The 18,859-nt window shown below is 42.4% G+C and overlaps 1 protein-coding gene across 2 annotated transcripts in view; it reads right to left on the reverse strand.

Annotated features, from left to right (window-relative positions):
- Positions 1-18,859, reverse strand: part of SIAE (sialic acid acetylesterase) — a 36,766-nt gene that overhangs the window by 16,103 nt on the left and 1,804 nt on the right. Inside the window, exons 2-4 of one of the 2 annotated variants that reach the window (XM_003796879.3) lie at positions 15,718-15,879; positions 6,198-6,373; positions 371-509 (exon numbers count right to left, since the gene is read on the reverse strand). In XM_003796879.3, coding sequence (XP_003796927.1) covers positions 371-509; positions 6,198-6,373; positions 15,718-15,879 — 477 coding nt within the window. The remainder of the gene's footprint in view (positions 1-370; positions 510-6,197; positions 6,374-15,717; positions 15,880-18,859) is intronic. The other variant, XM_023517307.1, reaches the window with a different exon arrangement.

Below are 18,859 nucleotides of genomic sequence, written 5' to 3' on the forward strand. Positions count from 1 at the left end.
CTGAAACAAGACAAATCCATTGCCTTCAGACATAGAAACAAAGGAAGAATGAGAAGAAAATAATACCAAGTTAAGGCTCTGGCGATGGATGCTGGCAACGCCCATGCTGAAGGGCCTCAGTATTTTCACTGAAGTTGTGGAAGGAAAGGCCACTTCGTCATCACAAGGGAGAGAAGAGTCACTGGTAGAGTCTTGAGAAGAAACATATGAAACAGCACCAGGAATGGAGTGGAGAGTCCATAAGAACTGGATGAAAAGAGAGTTGAGTAATAATAAATAGACAGTTAAGAATTAATCTCAGGGTCATAGATTCCACTCGAGGCACTAACCCAGTACGTAAGAGACGGCACATGTTGGAGCAGTCATGTACCTGAGGTGGGCTTAGACCACTCCAAGTCAACGGAAGCCAGGTCCTCCAGCTCCTGCTCTGCCTGAAGGAGAGAGACGGAGAGGATGCGGACAGACTGATAGGCAGCAGTGTTAGACAACTCCCTTGTAGCATTAAATATCTAGAAGAGAAATTGAAATGTCGTTTAAGCTAGTGGGTGGTGAATTAGCCTGATGCCTCTTAGTAACCAACACTACTAATCCTACGAGTACCTTCTGAGCCTTCAATATACTGAGATCAAATAAGTAAAACTAAAATCAACAGGACAGATTGAATCACCTTGCTCCACTCTGACCAAGAGGCACCAGGATGAATCATGTTCCCAAAGAGCACAGGAAAATCATGAAACCCAGGATCTTAAGGAGTAGTCTCCATTAGCCAAGAGGAGTGGTGGAGACGTTTAGGCTAACAATGCGAACTATGAATTAGAACACTGTGGTATCTTGAAACTGGAACACTTTTACTCTGAAAAAGCATCTGATCACACAAAGGCCTGGCAATTATAAAAAATGGTGCTTAGTATCCCATGTGGACCCCAAAAAGGCCTTGGAGAGGTAGGTTTTTCTAATCCGTACCACAAAAGAGAAGTAAGATCAAAAGAAACACGTCTGAGAAATGAGTGAACTACTGAACATACTAAAATCACTCTCAAAATGTTTATAACTGTCCTTCCATAGCTGCCAAGGATTGGTTCCATGACCTCTCCTCCCTTAGGTTTAAAGATGCTCAAAAATCCTTATATAAAATGGTATATTTATATATCAATATAACCTACAAATATCTTCCTGTATGCTTCGAATCATCTCCAGATTACTTATAATAGAATATAAATGCTATGTAAATAGTTGTTACATGGGTTGATCCTCCCCTAACCTATACTCCAAAATCCAAAATGCTCTCAAATCCAAAACTTTTTTTTTTTGAGATAGAATCTCAAGCTATCGCCCTGGGGTAGAGTACTGTGGCATCACAGCTCACACAACCACCTCAAACTCTTGGGCTTAAGCGATTCTCTTGCCTCAGCCTCCCAAGTAGCTGGGACTACAGGCACCTGCTACAATGCACGGCTTTTTGTTGTTGTTATTGCAATTGTCATTGTTGTGTAGCAGGCCAGGCCAGGTTCAAACCATTCAGCCTTGGGGTATGTGGCCAGCGCCCTACCCACTGAGCTGTGGGTGCCACCTCAAATCCCAAACTTTTTGAGTGCCAACACAACACCCCAAAATGGAAAATTCCACATGTCGGTACTCAACACAAACTTCGGTTCATGCACAAAATTATTAAAAAGGTTGTGTAAAATTACCTTCAGGCTATGAGCAGAAGGTATATCTGAAACGTACATGAATTTCACATTTAGACTTGAGTCCCTGCTCCAACATATCTCCTTATGTATGTGAAATATTCTAAAGTTCGAAAAACCCATAATCCAAAACACTTCTGCTCCTAAGCATTTCAGATAAGGAATACTAATGTGAACTTTATTGGGTTTTTTTTATTTGAATCTTTTTAATTGTTGTATTGGTTTTTTTCAAATATTTTCAGTTCATGGGTGATTGACTCTGTAGGTGTGGAACTCATGGATACAGAAAGCCAACTGCATTATCATCTTGGTTCTGGCAAATCACTGAAGAAAAGCATGGGGTTTGAAAATTGGGGTTCAGGCTCAGCGCCATTAGCTCAACCGGCTAAGGCGTCAGCCACGTACACCTAGGGTGGCGGGTTCGAATCCCCAGCCCGGACCCGCCAAACAACAATGACAGCTGCAACCAAAAAACAGCCGGGCATTGTGGCGGGCGCCTGTGGTCCCAGCTACTTGGGAGGCGGAGGCAGGAGACTCGCTTGAGCCCAGGAGTTGGAGGTTGCTGTGAGCTGTAATGCCACGGCACTCTACCCAGGGGGACAGCTGGAGGCTCTGTCTCAAAAAAAAGAAAATTGGGGCTCAGGGTAACAGCTTAGAACAGTCCCAAAGAACAAGAAAAAGGAAAGGGTCCGACCAAAGACAGATCATGTTTCCCCAAATCGCTTTCTGAAACCTCATCAGCTGCCAAGAATACGCCAGGAACAGCTTAGGGCTTTCGTGGACAAGAATGTGCGTAATTTCTTTGTTAGGCCTCTTAAGCATCATTCCTCTATGAACTTAACACGCAAGTTCTATTTCCTTTAATCGTGATTTTTTTTAATTATATTTTTCTTTTTAAAAGACTGTATCAGAAATGCCTTGTTTTGCTTTGATGTGGGTTTTTACCTAAGTCCTCTCTAGCCTCCTGGGCTAATCCAGCTTCTCTTTCCAAAACAAAGGGCTAAGAGGAGAATCAGGAAGCTGTGTTTCCTTTTGCCTGAGGGAACAAGTGCTCCAGCTGAGTCAGGGCTGCCACCGCACAAGGCACCAGGCTGGGATACTTTCCATTGGCCGCTGGCCAGAGTGCGCAGCTGGCTCTTCTTCCCTCCCACCCACCACGGAGAATACAGCTGGCCCTCCAGCCACAGTAGAAGAGAAACGAAGGAGCAGCCAGGGTGCCCCCACAGCGCATTTCACTGACACCCACTGCCCCTGGAATCGCCTCTTGATGTGCCACTGAGCCTGCTGCAGGCCAATAAGACAGGCAGATGCAAACGAAATGGCCCTTTGGTCACAATGGAAGCCACAACCTGAAATTCTCCCTGGTAGCAGCAGCTCCAGCCTGTCAGGGTTGCTGGTCTTCGCACTACCAGGCCAGAGATTATGCGTGGTCTCAGGAAAATGCCAAAGGTAACCCAGAGCCGTTCCTTCAGGATCTCACCTGCAAATTAAATCTAAACGCTACAGGATAGGAACAGGCTGATGCACTCGGTACATTCTGGCAGGGAAATTATTTTTCAGCACCAAGTACCTGCAAAAAGTTGCCTCCTTTGAAATTCAGTTCTGCGCTAAACACTAAGGATGGTATGCCGCTTCCATGGAAACGGTGGATGAAATCGCTTTCATTCTCTCCGCCCACACTGGCTTCCGCACTGGCTGGGAACTCAAGTGCCTCGTCGCAGGGAGACGCCAGCTTGGGGAGGCAGTCTGGGAGCGCACGTTACTTGTCTTTGAGCGCTGCGAGAGGCCGGCAGAGTCAGGGTGGCTGGCATTCTCCTACACTGTTACCAGCACGCGGAGCTGGATCCAAAACACTGGCTGGAAAACTTCCATTTTCAAACTCCCATTTGTGTCTTATTTCAAACCAAAACTTGAAATCCACAGAAAGTGGTAACAAAGGTGGGGGTGGGGGCGATTCCGGCTGGACCTGACGATGAATGTCATGACAATTACTAAGAAATCGGTATCCTCTCCCCAGATCACTGGGCCTTTTTGATGGAAGCATCTCCTCGGGGATATTGGCAGCAAATTTAGGAATAAAGAGATTTCAGGAAGATTTTCATTTAAATGACACTTGGTTTCCCTGCTGATGAAAGGGGAAGCCTTGCTCCATCTGCCGAGATCAGATTTCATCTCATCAAACACCTCAGTGTAATTATTTTTCTACCAAGTATTTAAATGAGGATGTAAATGAACACCAAGGTATTTGAAGTCATTAACTCTGCGGAGGCTGAGAGAGAGCACCGCGGCCTCTCGAGGGACTGGACCATTCACCATCAAAGCAGCTGCTCACCAGTGTTCATTTTGTAACCTTTATGCCACATTCTTGAATTAATGAAGACACGTCAAGAATCTATTTCCTCGGAGAATGTTGGCATGGGGTCTGTGTGGGGGAGGGGAACGATGCGTGTGTGTGCGCGCGCGCGCGCGCAGAAAAACATAGGAAAATCTTATTTACTTAAAAGAATTTGGAGACTCTGTTAGTGAAGTTACCTGTCACTATGGTGGGACCGACTATAAAAAGCCAGCTGTCACCTTCTGTGAATCTCTCCTGTAACACGGTGCCAGCCCTTCTCTTCTGGAGCTTCCCTTCTCCACTTGTAAAGTAGGAATGTGGGGAGGCTCAAGACACTGAAAAATAGGTTTCCTCACTGACACTGGTCATCTTTTTCTGGGCCTACCTAGAAATAATCCAAGTCTTAAGACCTACCCTGACTTAGGAGGCGACAGATGAACATTTAGACTTCTCTCCATTTATAAACATCTCACTCAGTGTTATAAATAACACTCGGTTTTAAAATTCTACTTTACCCTAACAACAAGATGGGCATACAATCTGCCGTTTCCTGCATTTGAATGTGAACAGTGGTAGGTTATAGTGGAAATCTTACCTCCTCGGAAAAGTCACGTGGAAGGGGAGAAGGGAAAGAGACAGACGCTGTGTGTGAGTGTGTGTGAGTGTGTGTGTGTGGTGTGAAAAGAAGCAAGCGAAGCTACGTAAAGCATCTTTTGATAAAAAAAAAATATATATAAGATTCTACAGACTGTTAAGAGACTAGAAAACTTGGCTTTTGGTACCATCAGCACCTAAAATGCTGTCTTGCAAACTAAGTGCATGATTTAAAACAAAAAAAAAAAATTAAAAATTAACACTTGGATGTTTCAGATGGAATCTTTTCTCTATTCCCTTACATCTTAGAGTTTACAGCCCTAGCCTAATATTGAAGATGGTTAAGAGTAAATTCTAGGCAGGAGGGAAAAAAAAATGTGTTTACTCCTAACAATCAAAATCTGATTTAACTTGACAGAAAGTGGGATGGGATCCCCTGGCACAGACCGCCACTGAGAAAGTGACTACATAGAGGCAAACAGATCTGGTTCATGCCTTTCTGTACAAACACGGAGCTGCAATTAACGCATTAAGAAAAGTACTGTTTTCCCAGCCTGAGCGGAGTGAGACCCCCCATCTCTACAAAAATCAGAAAAATTAGCCAGCCGTGGTAGCACATTCCTGCAGTCCCAGCTACTCAGAAGGCTGCTGAGGCAAGAGGTTGGCTTGAGCCCAGGAGTTTGAGGTTGCAGTGAGCTATGATGGCATTACTGCACTCTAGCCTGGGATCAGAGCAATACCCCTGTCTCAAAAAATATATAGAAAAAGATAAATACTGTTTTCCTTCATGAGTTAACAGCGATTTCACTTCTATACAGAACCATGCTACCAAAAGTTAAAACTTCAACTTGGTTTCCACTCACTTATGCTAAAACAAAGTTCAATTTAATAAACACTTCACTTCAAAAGCCTTCTATATGTTTAAATAAGGCAGAAAGTAAGGGTAAATAAAATATTAATTAGGAAGACTTAAATACAGTAATTTAGGTTCTGAATCAGAAAACAAATGATGAAGTAGATAGGTCCAGAGTCAGATCATTGTAGCAGCGTTATTTAGAAATAGCTTAAAAAAGGGAAAAAAAAAAAATGAAGGCGAAACTATAAGGAATAGAAGCTATTGAAGCAAAACAAGAAATCAAAGTACCTAAAAGCACTCAATTGTACAAGCTTTGCAAAAAGGGAAATAAATTGAGATCATGGTCCAGATGTAAAGATTTTTAACCCTCAAATGTAAATGTTTCTCAAAGAGGGAGGATAATAAAAATAAAAGGCAAGAAAATGAAAATCAACTTGTAAAGAAGCTCCATTTTGGAGAAAGTCCTAGTAATTTTTTCAAGCTCTTAACCTATGAAAGGAAGAAAATCAAAATGTATAAAAAATATGAGTGCCAGTCAATAACTACCAATTTAATTGGTAATTTACCTCTTAAGGCTGTTAAATCAGATTAATTAATGCATTCAGAGCGCTGAGAACCGATCTTAGCATGTGTTAAGTTCATCATTTCCTCCCTCCTCCTCCTCCTTTTTCTTCTTCGTCACGACATTGACACTGGTGATTATTGCGGTAGCTCTGAAAATTACCTGTAGCACAGTCATCTGCATGTTACTCTGCCCACTACAGAGCCAGACATCTCCAAACAAAACATCGTGAACTGTCTGGGTGGTGTTCATTCTCCCCAAAATCTGTTGTGCCATCAGTTCGAAAGGCCCACCAGCCTTCACAGGATCCAGTACCACCATCCAAGTATCAGCGTCTGCTGAAATAATAAGAGTTCAAGAATTTAATCAATCAATTAGTTAAAAAAAAATTAGAGCCTAATCATACTGATTTGTGGTGATTCCCAGCCTCAGCAATAAACTGAGTTCAAAGCTGTAAGACTGGCCAGATTTTAGGCAAGAGGCCAGAACTAACAATAGCAATAGTGTTTTTATCCTTAATCTGTACCAATCCCTCCTTACTTTTTTTTTTTTTTTGAGGCGGATTCTCACTTTTTCGCCCTCCGTAGAGTGCCATGGCCTCATGACTCACAGAAACCCCAGACTCTTGGGCTCAAGAGATGCTCTAGCCCAGTGGTTCTCAACCTTCCTAATACTGCAAGCCTTTAATACAGTTCCTGTGGGTCATGACCCACAGGTTAAGAACCACTGCTAGCCTCAGCCTCCAAGTTGGTGGGACTACAAGAGCCTGCCACAATGCCCAGCTACTTTCAAAGACAAGGTTTCACTCTTGCTTAGGCTGGTCTTAAACTCCTAAGCTCAAGCAATTCACCCACCTTGGCCTCCCAAAGTGCTAGGATTACAGCCACAAGCCACTGCACCGGGCTCCCTCCTTACTTTTAACTGACACATGTGGCCTAAATAAATAAATAAATAAAATGGTTACCTAGCTTTAATCCTACATGAAGATAAACAAAAATAAACACCTACTAAAATGCAAGGAAATTTAATGAAAAACATAAAATAGAAATTCTTGTTATACTATCCAGCTGTCAATATTAACATAAGCTCACCTTCTACATTTATACAGTGTCCCTAACTACTTGTAATTATCTAATAAAATGGAGCACAGGTTAGAGAAAATCCTTTGTAACCTGAAACTTCCCACTACTTGGTGGTATCACCCTGTCATCACCTACCACTTACCCTCCTTTTTCTCCCTACTCTCCGCACCACCCCTGCCGATATCATACTCAGAAACTTAAGGAAATTGCCTTCAAAATGACAAAATTATGCCTGTGCAAACCAAACAACATGAACTAAGTTAACAAAACAAGAGTGGGAAAATAGATAAAAATAGAGAAATGGACTTTTTTTTAAATAAATATTTTAGGTGGTGCCTGTAGCTCAAGCAGCAAAGGCGCCAGCCATATACACCAGAGCTGGTGGGTTCGAATCCAGCCTGGGCCTGTCAAACAACAATGACAAATACAAGCAAAAAATAGCCGGGCGTTGTGGTGGGCGCCTGTAGTCCCAGCTACTTGAGAGGCTGAGGTTAAGAGAATCACTTAAGCCCAGGAGTTGGAGGTTGCTTTGAGCTGTGACACCATAGCACTCTACCCAGGGCGATAGCTTGAGGCTCTGTCTCAAAAACTAAATAAATAAATAAAAATATCCTGGGCATTATGCCAAAGAATATGAATTGATTTATAATTTCTATCACTTGGATCAATACAAATTCAAAGGAAAAGAAGGGAAACGGAGCACCCTAAAATTATTATACCCAATCTGTGAGGAATGATAATTATAAAAATACGACCCAAATGCCTAGGTGCTAAACAATTTTGCTAGGCAAAATTCTTGCTAACCAGCAAGAGTTAAGCAGAAGCAAGAGATGTCCATAGGTGATTAGTAAAAACTAGAATCATAAAGGAGTCCTGGGGGCTGTCCAAATACCCCAAGGTATCAGTCAAAGGGCGTATGTTTCCCCTTCAAAGCAAGATCAACTGAGCTTGTTACTCCCATCCCTAAGAGGTTAAGTAAGCCAGGGACCAAATGTTCAGTATTGTTTTTAAACCACCAATAGCCAGACATCAACATATTAGATGTATAATTCACCTAAACCAGAAAAATCATTGTTTTGGAAACAGTGGGCAGTGAGTACAGATTGTGTGGCACAGGTGTGATGTGCTCCATATGGCTCACACTTCTGAGCAGGCAGACACTCCAATCTGTCCCAACTACAGGCTTGCCAAGGCCTTCCCAGGCTTCCCGCACTGACACATCTTACGGGAGCTCTGTCCTTCTGCCACCAACGCTACTCACTTAGGATGATAAGGTCGACCCGCCAGAAAACCTAGCACAGGACTATTTCTTAGCCTTCTTCTATGGCACAGTTTATCCCTACTCTCTGCTGTTAGTCTGGTACTTACACTTAGCCCCAGTCCAACATGGCTGGTGAAAAAAACTACCTGCACCAGAGCTTCTGAGAAATGTTGCCACCTCGTAATGAAAGATAGTGAATGAGGTCCTCCTTTTCCACCTGGAACCATGGAGGGTGCCAGAAGCCCTTAAGAAAAAGCGAAAGAATTTCGCAGAGCTGAAGATCAAGCATCTGAGAAAGAAGTGTGCCCAAAAGAGGCTTCGAAAGGCAAGGAGGAAGCTTATCTGTGAAAAAGCCAAGCATTATCATAAAGAACACAGGCAGATGTACAGAACTGAGATGCAGATGGCTAGGATGGCAAGAAAAGCTGGTAACTTCTATGTACCTGCAGAACCCAAATTGGCATTTGTCATCAGGATCAGAGGGCTCAGTGGTGAGTCCAAAGGTCCGAAAGGTGTGGCACCTTCTTCTTCGCCTTCACCAGATCTTCAATGGAACTTTTGTTAAGCTCAACAAGGCTTCCATTAACATGCTGAGGATTGTTGAACCATATATTGCATGGGGGTACCCAAATCTGAAGTCAGTAAATGCGCAAAATCAATAAGAAACGAATTGCATTGACTGATAACAGTTTGGTTGCACGATCTCTTGGTAAATATGGCATCATCTGCATGGAGGATCTGATTCATTACATCTATACTGTTGGAAAATGCTTCAAAGTAGCAAATAACTTCTTGTGGCCCTTCAAGTTATCATCTCCATGGGGGGAATGAAGAAAAAGACAACCCACTCTGTAGTAGGTAGAGATGCTGGTAACAGGGAAGACCAAATCAATAGGCTTATTAGAAGAATGAACTAAGGTATCTGCCCTGATTGTTTCTGTAATGTGGTCAGTTAATAAATAGTGACTGCTTTCAAATTGAAAAATAAAAAAGATAGTGAATGAGGGGGAAAGCAAACTGTTCAGGCAAAACATGGCAATACCATCCTAGTAAGGCCTACGTACTATTACATACATACTACAGCCCTCCAGCACCTAAAGTCTGAAGAGAACTAGACAGCCTATCTGGGCCTTATTCCTCCCAAGGGCACCTCCTTTCAACTTCCTCAAAGACCTTGAAGAACTTCCTTCAGTGCCAGTCCTCAAGTTCTTTAGGTTTCTAGCTTTCTTCCTCTCCTACTTGATAAAAGAAAAATAAACTCTGGTACAATAATAAGTGTTAAGAATAATGACCTTTTTGAGGGGTGGGCAACAGAGTCTTACTTTGTCACCTTGGGTAGAATGCTGTGGCGTCGTAGCTCACAGCAATGTCAAACTCTTGAGCTCAAGTGATCCTTTTGCCTCAGCCTCCCAAGTAGCTGGGACTACAGGTGCCCACCACAATATCTGGCTATTTTTAGAAATGGGGGTCTCATTCTCCCTCAGGCTGGTCTCAAACTCCTGAGCTCAAGCAGTCCACCCACTCGGCTCCCCAGAGTACTGGGATCACAGGCGTGAGCTACCACTCCCGGCAAGAATAATGATTGTTAAGACAAGTTAACTTCCCTACTTGGGAGGCTGAGCAAGAGAATCACTTAAGCCCAAGAGTTTGAGGTTGCTGTGAGCTGTGACACCATAGTACTCTATCAAAGGTGACATAGTAAGACTCTGTCTCAAGAAAAAAAGAAAAGAAAAAAGTTAACTTCCAGATAAGGCAAGGGAAATCTGATGCATTGCAAAAAGGTTAGTAATGGTCAAACTAACTCACAAGACAATTCATTTAAAACAAAAGTGATTTCCCCCTATGTAAATACATACAAAAGAGAGCAGCATCTCCTTTGAAGACTATTCCTTAGACCAAAGGCAAGGGGGTTGGATTATAAAGGCAAAGATGCCATGTTTCACAAGAATTAGTTAGTCCTTGGCTTACCAGCTCAAGACTGGTTGGTTGAAATGGAGTTCACCACTGACCAACGACATCCAGTGAAGAGATTTTAGAAACTGTGTTAACCCAGGACATCCATTAGCTTGGATATCCCAATAATAAATGTGAGTCCCTGACTACACAGAGTTCACCATCCCTGGATACAAGTCCACTGTCCAGCTGGCTTTCTGCTGGCCACTGGCGCTGGCTCCTCCTTCTGGGCTCTAATCACTTGCTATCTTATAATCTTTTTTACCAACCTAGGCCAGAGTCACGCTTCCCAACATTCTCATTTTCAATGCATTCACATCTCTGTTTCCTCATATGCTCCTACCATCTAGGAAGATTAATTTCCTTCCTTCATTATACAGCTACTTAGAGTGCTTCCCCTGTGCCAGGCACTCCATCAGTAAATGGCAGAAAATAAAGCCCATCCCAGAGTCACACTGACAACAAAGCCGTGCAAACTGAGTAGGGCTCTACATTCTCATGCCTAATGGTTAGTATTTCTGGTGGCCTGTTTCTGATTCTTGCTCTTGCCTTCATATTCCAGTCAAGGGCATAAGTAAAGGACTCTGTATCTTCATTTTCTCTCCATCTCCCCAATTAACTCCCACCTCAAAATGGGAAGAACAAACAATCAAGGGGGAAAAAATGGAAATAATTTGTCTAGAGACATAATTAGTCATAAAGTGCTTTCTCGCTTTTTCCTGTCGCTATTCACATCAGATGTTAATTATTTTGCAGGTTATCTTGCCAAAATCTCAGATGCCAAGAAGAGAAGGAGGAAAATTATCTGTGACCTTTCCCTTCCCAAGAGTAAAAAATGAAAGCTGAAAGAAGCAGCCTGTTCACTTCTCTCCCACAGAACACTGGCTCCCTACCAGCTGCAAAGTGGTCCTGTGGTTTGTGGAAGTGGCTTGGAGATAAAGAAGGCCTGACTGTCCAAACTGCTCCTTCCCGACCTACATTTATTCTGTAACCTAAGTTCCTCTCCCTCACCAAATATGAATGTAAGAAAAAAAAAAGGCTTAAATACTTGTCTTTCAATAAAACTGCTCATACAAGTTACTTAAACTATAGCATACTGCTGCGGAAGACACATCAGCCTAGGGCGGCACCCCAAAATCGCACCAAAATCCCCTCAAGTGCAAGCAAAATCTGTGATTTGTTTCCAACAAAATGACAAAGGGGATAAGATGTCACTCTCATGATTAGATTATGCTATATGGAGGCATTTACAGATGTGATTAAAGTCGCTAATCAGTTGCCTTTAATAAAAAAGGAGATTATCCTGGGTGGGCCTACCTACTAAAGTAAGCCCTTTCAAAGAGAGTCAAGAGCCAGAGATCTGAAGCAGCAGAGATGCTACCTACCATGAATTCTATACTCCAAGGACATAAATTCTGCCCGCAACCTAAGCATTCAAGCAAATAATTCCCTCCTTGTACCTCCAGATGAGCACATAGCCTGGTCCCCACCTTGATTTTAGCCTTCTGAGACCCTGAGCAGAGAACCCAGTACACCATGGCCAGCTGTCAGACCCACAGAAATTGTGAGATGGTAAAAGTGTATTGTTTTAAGCACCTAAGTTTTTGGTAATTTGTTACGTAGCATAGAAAACTAGTATGCATGCTACCATCATAGACAGAGATGGCAAGGTTTCAGCCTTCTTGTATATTTTTAAAGTTAGAGGAAATGCATCTATTTACCTCAATCATGATAACAAATACAGAAGGACACACTCTTGTTTTATCACCTACATACATACATACCCCAACCAGTTATGTCAAAGTGGGGCATATGTTGGGCAGCGCCTGTGGCTCAAAGGAGTAAAGCGCTGGCCACATATGCTGGAGGTGGCAGGTTCAAACCCAGCCCCGGCCAAAAACTGTTAAAAAAAAAAAAAATAATATATATATATATATATATATATATAAAACAAGAGGTACCCAAAGTGGCAGATTAAGGCAATAAGGTTGAAAGCCTCAGAGTCTTTATCAAAATCTATAACAGAAGTCCACCCTCCAACACCCTCTATACTATCTCTTTTTTTGTTTGTTTTTGTTTTTGTTTTTTTAGACAGAGTCTTACTCTGTCACCCTGGCTAAAGTATCATGGCATTAGCCTAGCTCACAGCAACCTCAAACTCCTGAGCTCAAGCAATCCTCTTGCCTCAGCCTCCTGAGTACATGGGACTGCAAGCACTCGCCAAGACATCCAGCTAGTTTTTCTATCTTTAGTAGAGATGCGGTCTTGCTATTGCTCAGGCTGGTCTTGAAATCCTGAGCTCAAGGGAACTCCACCCTCCTCAGCCTCCCAGAGTTTAGGATTATAGGTATGAGCCACCACGCCAGCCTGAGAGATATTTTCTTTTCTGCCTTATGAAATTTCTCACATGTCTAACTCCAAAAAACACTACATCTATTTTGCTTCATGGGCAGGACAGAGCAAGGTGCCCACTGAAGCCAGTTTGCAGATCTCTACAGAGTTTGTGGAAAATCTGATAAATAGATCTACCACCAGTAACATCAACCCCTTTTCCTCTGAAATAATCAACAATCTATGAATCATTTGATTCCCTTAAGTTGCTGTTGGTTTTCTGAATTCTGAATGATACATCACTTTGCAGTGGAGCAGCGAGAGCATTACTTGAGTCTAAACTACTAAATGTGAAAGGGCAGAATGAGAGAGTGCGTTCCTGAAAGATGGGCACTAGGTACAATCTTCTTGGTATTATTGCAGGGTTTCTAGCTCAGTGTTTTATACAAAGTAAGCCCATGACCAATGTTTATGAAATTGAACTCATTTCAATAAATGAGCAGGTTCACAACCGCCATAAAGGAAAAGGGAAGCTCTTCTCCTAATTATTACCTTTGATTCCACCTACCCTCCTGCCTCATGTCTGCCCACCTCAAATATTAGTCCTGAAATAGAAATGAAGGGGGAAAACTCTAAAAATAATGCAGAAGAACATTTTTGAAAACTTAAAATTTAGATACTATTGTGAGTTTTCTTTTTTTTTTAGTCTTACTTTGTCACCCTCAGTAGAGTGCCGTGGCGTCACAGCTCACAGCACCCTCCAGCTCCCGGGCTTAGGAGATTCTCTTGCCTCAGTCTCCCAAGTAGCTGGGACCACAGGGGTCCACCACAATGCCAGGCCACTTTTTTGTTGTTGTTGTTGCAGTTTGGCTGGGGCCGGGTTCGAACCTACCACCCTCAGTATATGGGGCCATGGCCCTACTCACGGAGCCACAGGTGCTGCCCTATTGTGAGTTTTCTGTGTCTCTACAATACTATCTAGTCTCTGACTCCTAAATATTTATTAATACCCTTAATCTTTAGCATCAAGGAAATACTTTTTCTTATTTTCAAACCATAGCAGGACTTTGGATTTCTACATCAATGTCGTTACTGATCGTGCCACTGTCTGTACGTGATGCTTCCCATTTCTAACACGGACACAGCACAAACAGAAAGCACTGCTCATCCTTCGAATTCTCCACTTTAGTACACCCTGCAAGTCACTGCCAGCATTTAGCTCCAACAGAGAACCATGTCTCCATCCACAGAGGCATCCCCTTCAGGTCTCTTCGTTTCACCAACAACATTCTTACCTTAACAACGTCTTAAAATCTGAGAATTAGAAGCCCATGCCTTGCACCCACGCCTGGCACATAGCATTTAAAAACATCTGATGAACAGAAATGAATTATGAAGAAACTGCACTGCACCAGGGCCCGATCACTCTGGATTAGATCATCAGTTGTGTATAGTGATAAAACCAGGCAATCCTTGTTTTCAGAGGCCAGTACAATTCCCACAAGCTTCATATATATGTATGAAGGACATTAATATATATATATATACACACTCACATACACACACATATATATGCCAGCCGGTGTTCAAACCACCAACTTGTACCTTAACTCCCCTACTACCCCACAGCAGCCTCCTCACCTGTCTCCTTCTCAACTCCCACATTCCACAGCCAAGCAGTTACCTCGAAGACCCAGCTCCGAGCCTGCCCTCCGCACCCCATAACTTTGCCTCCTCCAATCTTCTACATCATTATGTGTTCTAGACAGAGACTCTTGTCAAGGTCTCCCTGCTCATAAAAATGGCTAATTCTTAAAAAATAAAAAAAGAAAGAAATCCTACTAATTCTCACCTTCTTGAATACTCAGAGCCACTCTCTTGGGTCAAACCCTCTCACTATCTACTCTCTGGATATCCTAATAGCCTGCTAGCCAGTTCTCCCACCTCTCTCTATCTTATTGATCTCCAATCCATCTTCCACAGTGTTGCCAGAATGAGCTTTCTAAAATGCCAAACTGGTGCAATTTTGCTACTGGAAATCTATCGATCCTGAATAAAGCATACACTTCTTAGCAATGACAATCAAGGCTCCTACCTTTCCAACCTAACTCTTGCCATCTGCCACCAGTCAGGTACTCGTGTTCCAGACCACCAACCTTCCTGGCATTTCTCCAGTGACCTACACACTCAAGCCCAGGCTATCCCCTCTACCTGGTTTTCCCTATTCACCTATCAAGACAAGTCTTAGACTAACTCAATTAACCCTCCTCCCCCACTTAATACTCCCATAGCACCACGTCCTTCCTCCCTGCGGCACTTACTACACCTACCGGTAATTGTTTATTATTTTTCTGTTTCCTCCCCTAACCTACAAGCTTCATTCAGGGAGCAGCAACATCTGTTTTGCTCAGTACCAGAACGCAGCACAGTAATTGGCACATAGGAGGTACTCAGTAGATATGTGAGTGACTGCCTGATAACAGCGGTGACACTACCGACTGCTAAACTCAGTATTCATTGCCTGTCAGACATTGTTCCAAGTAATTTACATGAGTTAATATATTTCATCCTCACAATAGTTCTGTAAGTAGTATGACGATCTCCATTTTGCAAATAAAGCCAGAGATGTTAGATACCATGTCTAAGGTTATGTAACCATCAAGTAACAGAGTCAGGACCTGAATCCAGAAAGTGCATTGCAGAACCACCCCTCCATGCTCCTTTATATATAATTAAGCTCAAATGTCACCTCCTGTAACAGTGCTGAGTTAACTGCATTTCTCCTCTGCATCCCATGACAGCCCGCATGCAACCTCATCAACACATTCGGTGCACCACACAACATCACATCGCATCTATCCCTGCTATTCCACGAGCTCCTTGAGAACGGGTCTTTGTCTCAACCTTAATTTTCTTTGTACTTTCAGCACCCAGCACCTGGTAAATACTCAGATCACACAGACGGATGCCGAGCTGGAGCACAAACATTCATTTTCAGATAATCCAGCAGGTGGCAGAAGAAGACAATAGCTGAGCAGAGGATGGGCTGCCTTACCTTTCACACTGGTCACTTTCTTCATGATGGTTTCTTGACCTTGGATCAGGGTCACTGTCACTGTGGCTCCCGGAAGGCCAAAACCCCATATCACTGCCCCAGCAGGCTCCTTCTGTAGCACCATGTAATTATTGATGTACGAAGCAAAACGAAAATTAGAACCTAAAAAATTTAGCAAACATTGAGAGAAGCATCATGAGAGAGATTCCATACCAAATGGATCAAGGGAGGAAGCAAGGATCGTATAGTCCCCTCTGTACAAGAGAATTTGAATGTGCTTGGCCTTTTTAATCTTCCTAAACTATCTTAATCCTCTAATTAGGTAAGCAACGTAATAAAAACAGTTTCCAACAATAAGAAAAACTCAAGAAATCCAGGGCAACCAATGTACCACAAGCCTCCTCCCCTCCCTTCAGAGCCCTTGACCTTCCTTTGCTCTCAGGCTTAGCCCTAACACTGAGCTCTCTCCCCCAAAATCACTAAATTCTCCTTTCATGCACCCCACCGATGGTGTTTATGAGAAAAAACAAACCACTTCCTTACCCTCCTTTCCATTACCACACCCACTCCTAATGACTGGGGCTAAAGAAGACGCCTCTCTTCACAACAGTCTTCTCCAACCTTCTCCCTGCTTCGTCACCACTCTCCACACTACCAGTGTCAAAGTCCTTTAAATAATTCCCCTTGAGTTTTTTGACAACCCAGTATATTGCACCAAGAACTCTAAATAAACATGTATGAATATCTGTGACTAATCTGCTCTTTCTCAGGTAAATTCAGATAAATCAAAACACATAAGTAAGGTCAGTGATAGACAGAAGGCCAACAAGCCTGAACAAAACTCTTCCGTCACAATTTTACCCGTTTCACAAGCTCAATTATACAAAAAGAACAAGCGGAAGCACGCTTGAAACTGAATTCTATTCTCGAGAGTCACTAACAAGGCTGAATAAGAACTCACTTTAACGAGCTCATTCCTATTTTTAACATCCAGCCTATACAGAGGTTATTTTATTAATCACAAACATCAATCCAAATCCTCTCAGAGCTCCTCATCAAACTAAACAAGGAAAAAAATTAAAACCTAAGTTTTATCTCAATTTGTCCGAGCAAAACAGGTCCCCCAAAAATGCCGTGAAAGAACATAACTAACAGAATCTTTAAAAAACTGTAAAGGGTTTTAAACAAAAATGATGGGCAGGAAAGAGAACCTGAATTAACAAGACTGACTGTTATCCTCCCTGGAAGCCACAAATGATGACAGCCCTTAGGCTACACTTAGCAGGGCAGTACAGCTAATGGGGCCTCCCACACAAGCTTTCTGCCCTATTTATCCTGCTCTTGGAATAACAGCCCAGTCCCTAAAAATCCACAGCTCTGTCTCATGATCTAGTTGGATCAAGAAGCCTACATGACAATCGCAGATCACCCAGAAGGCCTACTGGACCGAAGAAGCACAGCTATCATGAGCAAAATGATCTAAGAAGAGACTACAACAACCCAGAATTGCATAAGCAGGTTGGCAGCCTGCTGGGGGAGGGGGCAGACACGTGTGGGAGAGCTTTGTCTTGGGTAGGTGCCTCATATGGAACCAAAAAACAAATACAACAGGCACAAATCAGACCTAAGTAGAGAGGGGAATGGAGTAAAGAAAACTGGCTGCAGGTCCGTGGCCCAGAAGCTTCTTTTCCAGTCAGCATGTTTCCACCAACATGCACTCAGGGAAACTCATTCTGCCTGACTCCATGCTAAATAAAGAATTTTAGAAGTAGATCTACACTGCTGGTGGGATTGCAAACTAATATAGCCTTTTTGGAGAGAAGTATGTTGAATCCTCAAAGATCTAAAAGTAGACCTTCCATTCAACCCTGCAATCCCATTACCAGGTATCTACCCAGAACAAAAATCATTTTACCACAAAGGCACTTGCACTAGAATCTTTACTGTGGCTCATTTCATAACTGCCAAGGCGTGGAAGCAACCTAAGTACCCATCAACCCATGAATGGATCAACCAACTGTGGTTTATGTATACCGTGGAGTATTATTCAGCCATTAAAAAAGATGGAGACTTTGCATCTTTTACATTTACCTGGATGGACCTGACATTCTTCTTAGTAAAGTATCGCAAGAATGGAAAAGTAAATATCCAATGTATTTTATACTGATATGAAATCAATATATAAACAATTACAGGGTGGCACCTGTGGCTCAAAGGGGCAGAGTGCCAGCCCCATATGCCGGAGGTGGCGGGTTCAAACCCAACCCCAGCCAAAAACTGCAAAAAAAAAAAAAAAACCATGTTCATAAGAACAATAAAACAGTAATATAGTTCAGTTGGGGGGGCAGAGAGAAGTAGGGGAGGGGGGACACATTTGGCAGAAAGAGGGAGAACATGAGGAGGGATCTCACCTACTGTGTACATTTGTTAGGGTGTATAACATGCCCCCTGGGTGAGGGGCTCTTGTACAAATGGAACTTTACCATGGAAGTGAGAACAATGTAACCTAAAAATTGTACCCTTCTATTAAGTTGAAACAAAATTTTAAAAAATAATAAATTGAAGGGAAGATAAAATCCCCCATTAAAAAAAAAAAAAAGAATTTTAGAAGTAGAAAGGATCTTTAGTCTAATCATAGTCTAAGCATGTTACTTACTGGTCAAGATGTATAATCACATGAATGATCAAGAGAAAGAGACTCAAATAGATTAAGAAAATTTTAAAAATAGCTTGCATACATAGTAGTCATTAATTCAAAAGATGTTTACTGATGCCTACTACGGGGCCAAGCATTATTTTAAGCACTGGAGACATAACAACGAAAAAGAAGGACTAAAAAAACCAGAAAACTTTCTTGCCAGCAGGGAGATTCCATTCTATTGAGAAGCCTCAGAGCTAAACACATCACAGGCATTAAACTTCTTTGGCCTCATGTCACGTAGGTAGTTTACAACAGGGCTATAAACCAAGTCACATGATTCCAAAGTTCTTGCAATTTTCCCTTTACCCCAGTTAGATTGCAGTGGTGAATTAAAAAAAAAAAATCATATTTCTTGTTCTTGTAAAGCTCAAATTCTCAGCTGATTAGACAGTGGAACATTACCAAGGAATTTGAGCAATCAACAAAAAAAAAAAAAAAAAA

Source organism: Otolemur garnettii, unplaced genomic scaffold (assembly GCF_000181295.1).
Source record: "Otolemur garnettii isolate 467f Iridium unplaced genomic scaffold, OtoGar3 scaffold00108, whole genome shotgun sequence".
NCBI classification, from domain to species: Eukaryota; Metazoa; Chordata; class Mammalia; order Primates; family Galagidae; genus Otolemur; species Otolemur garnettii.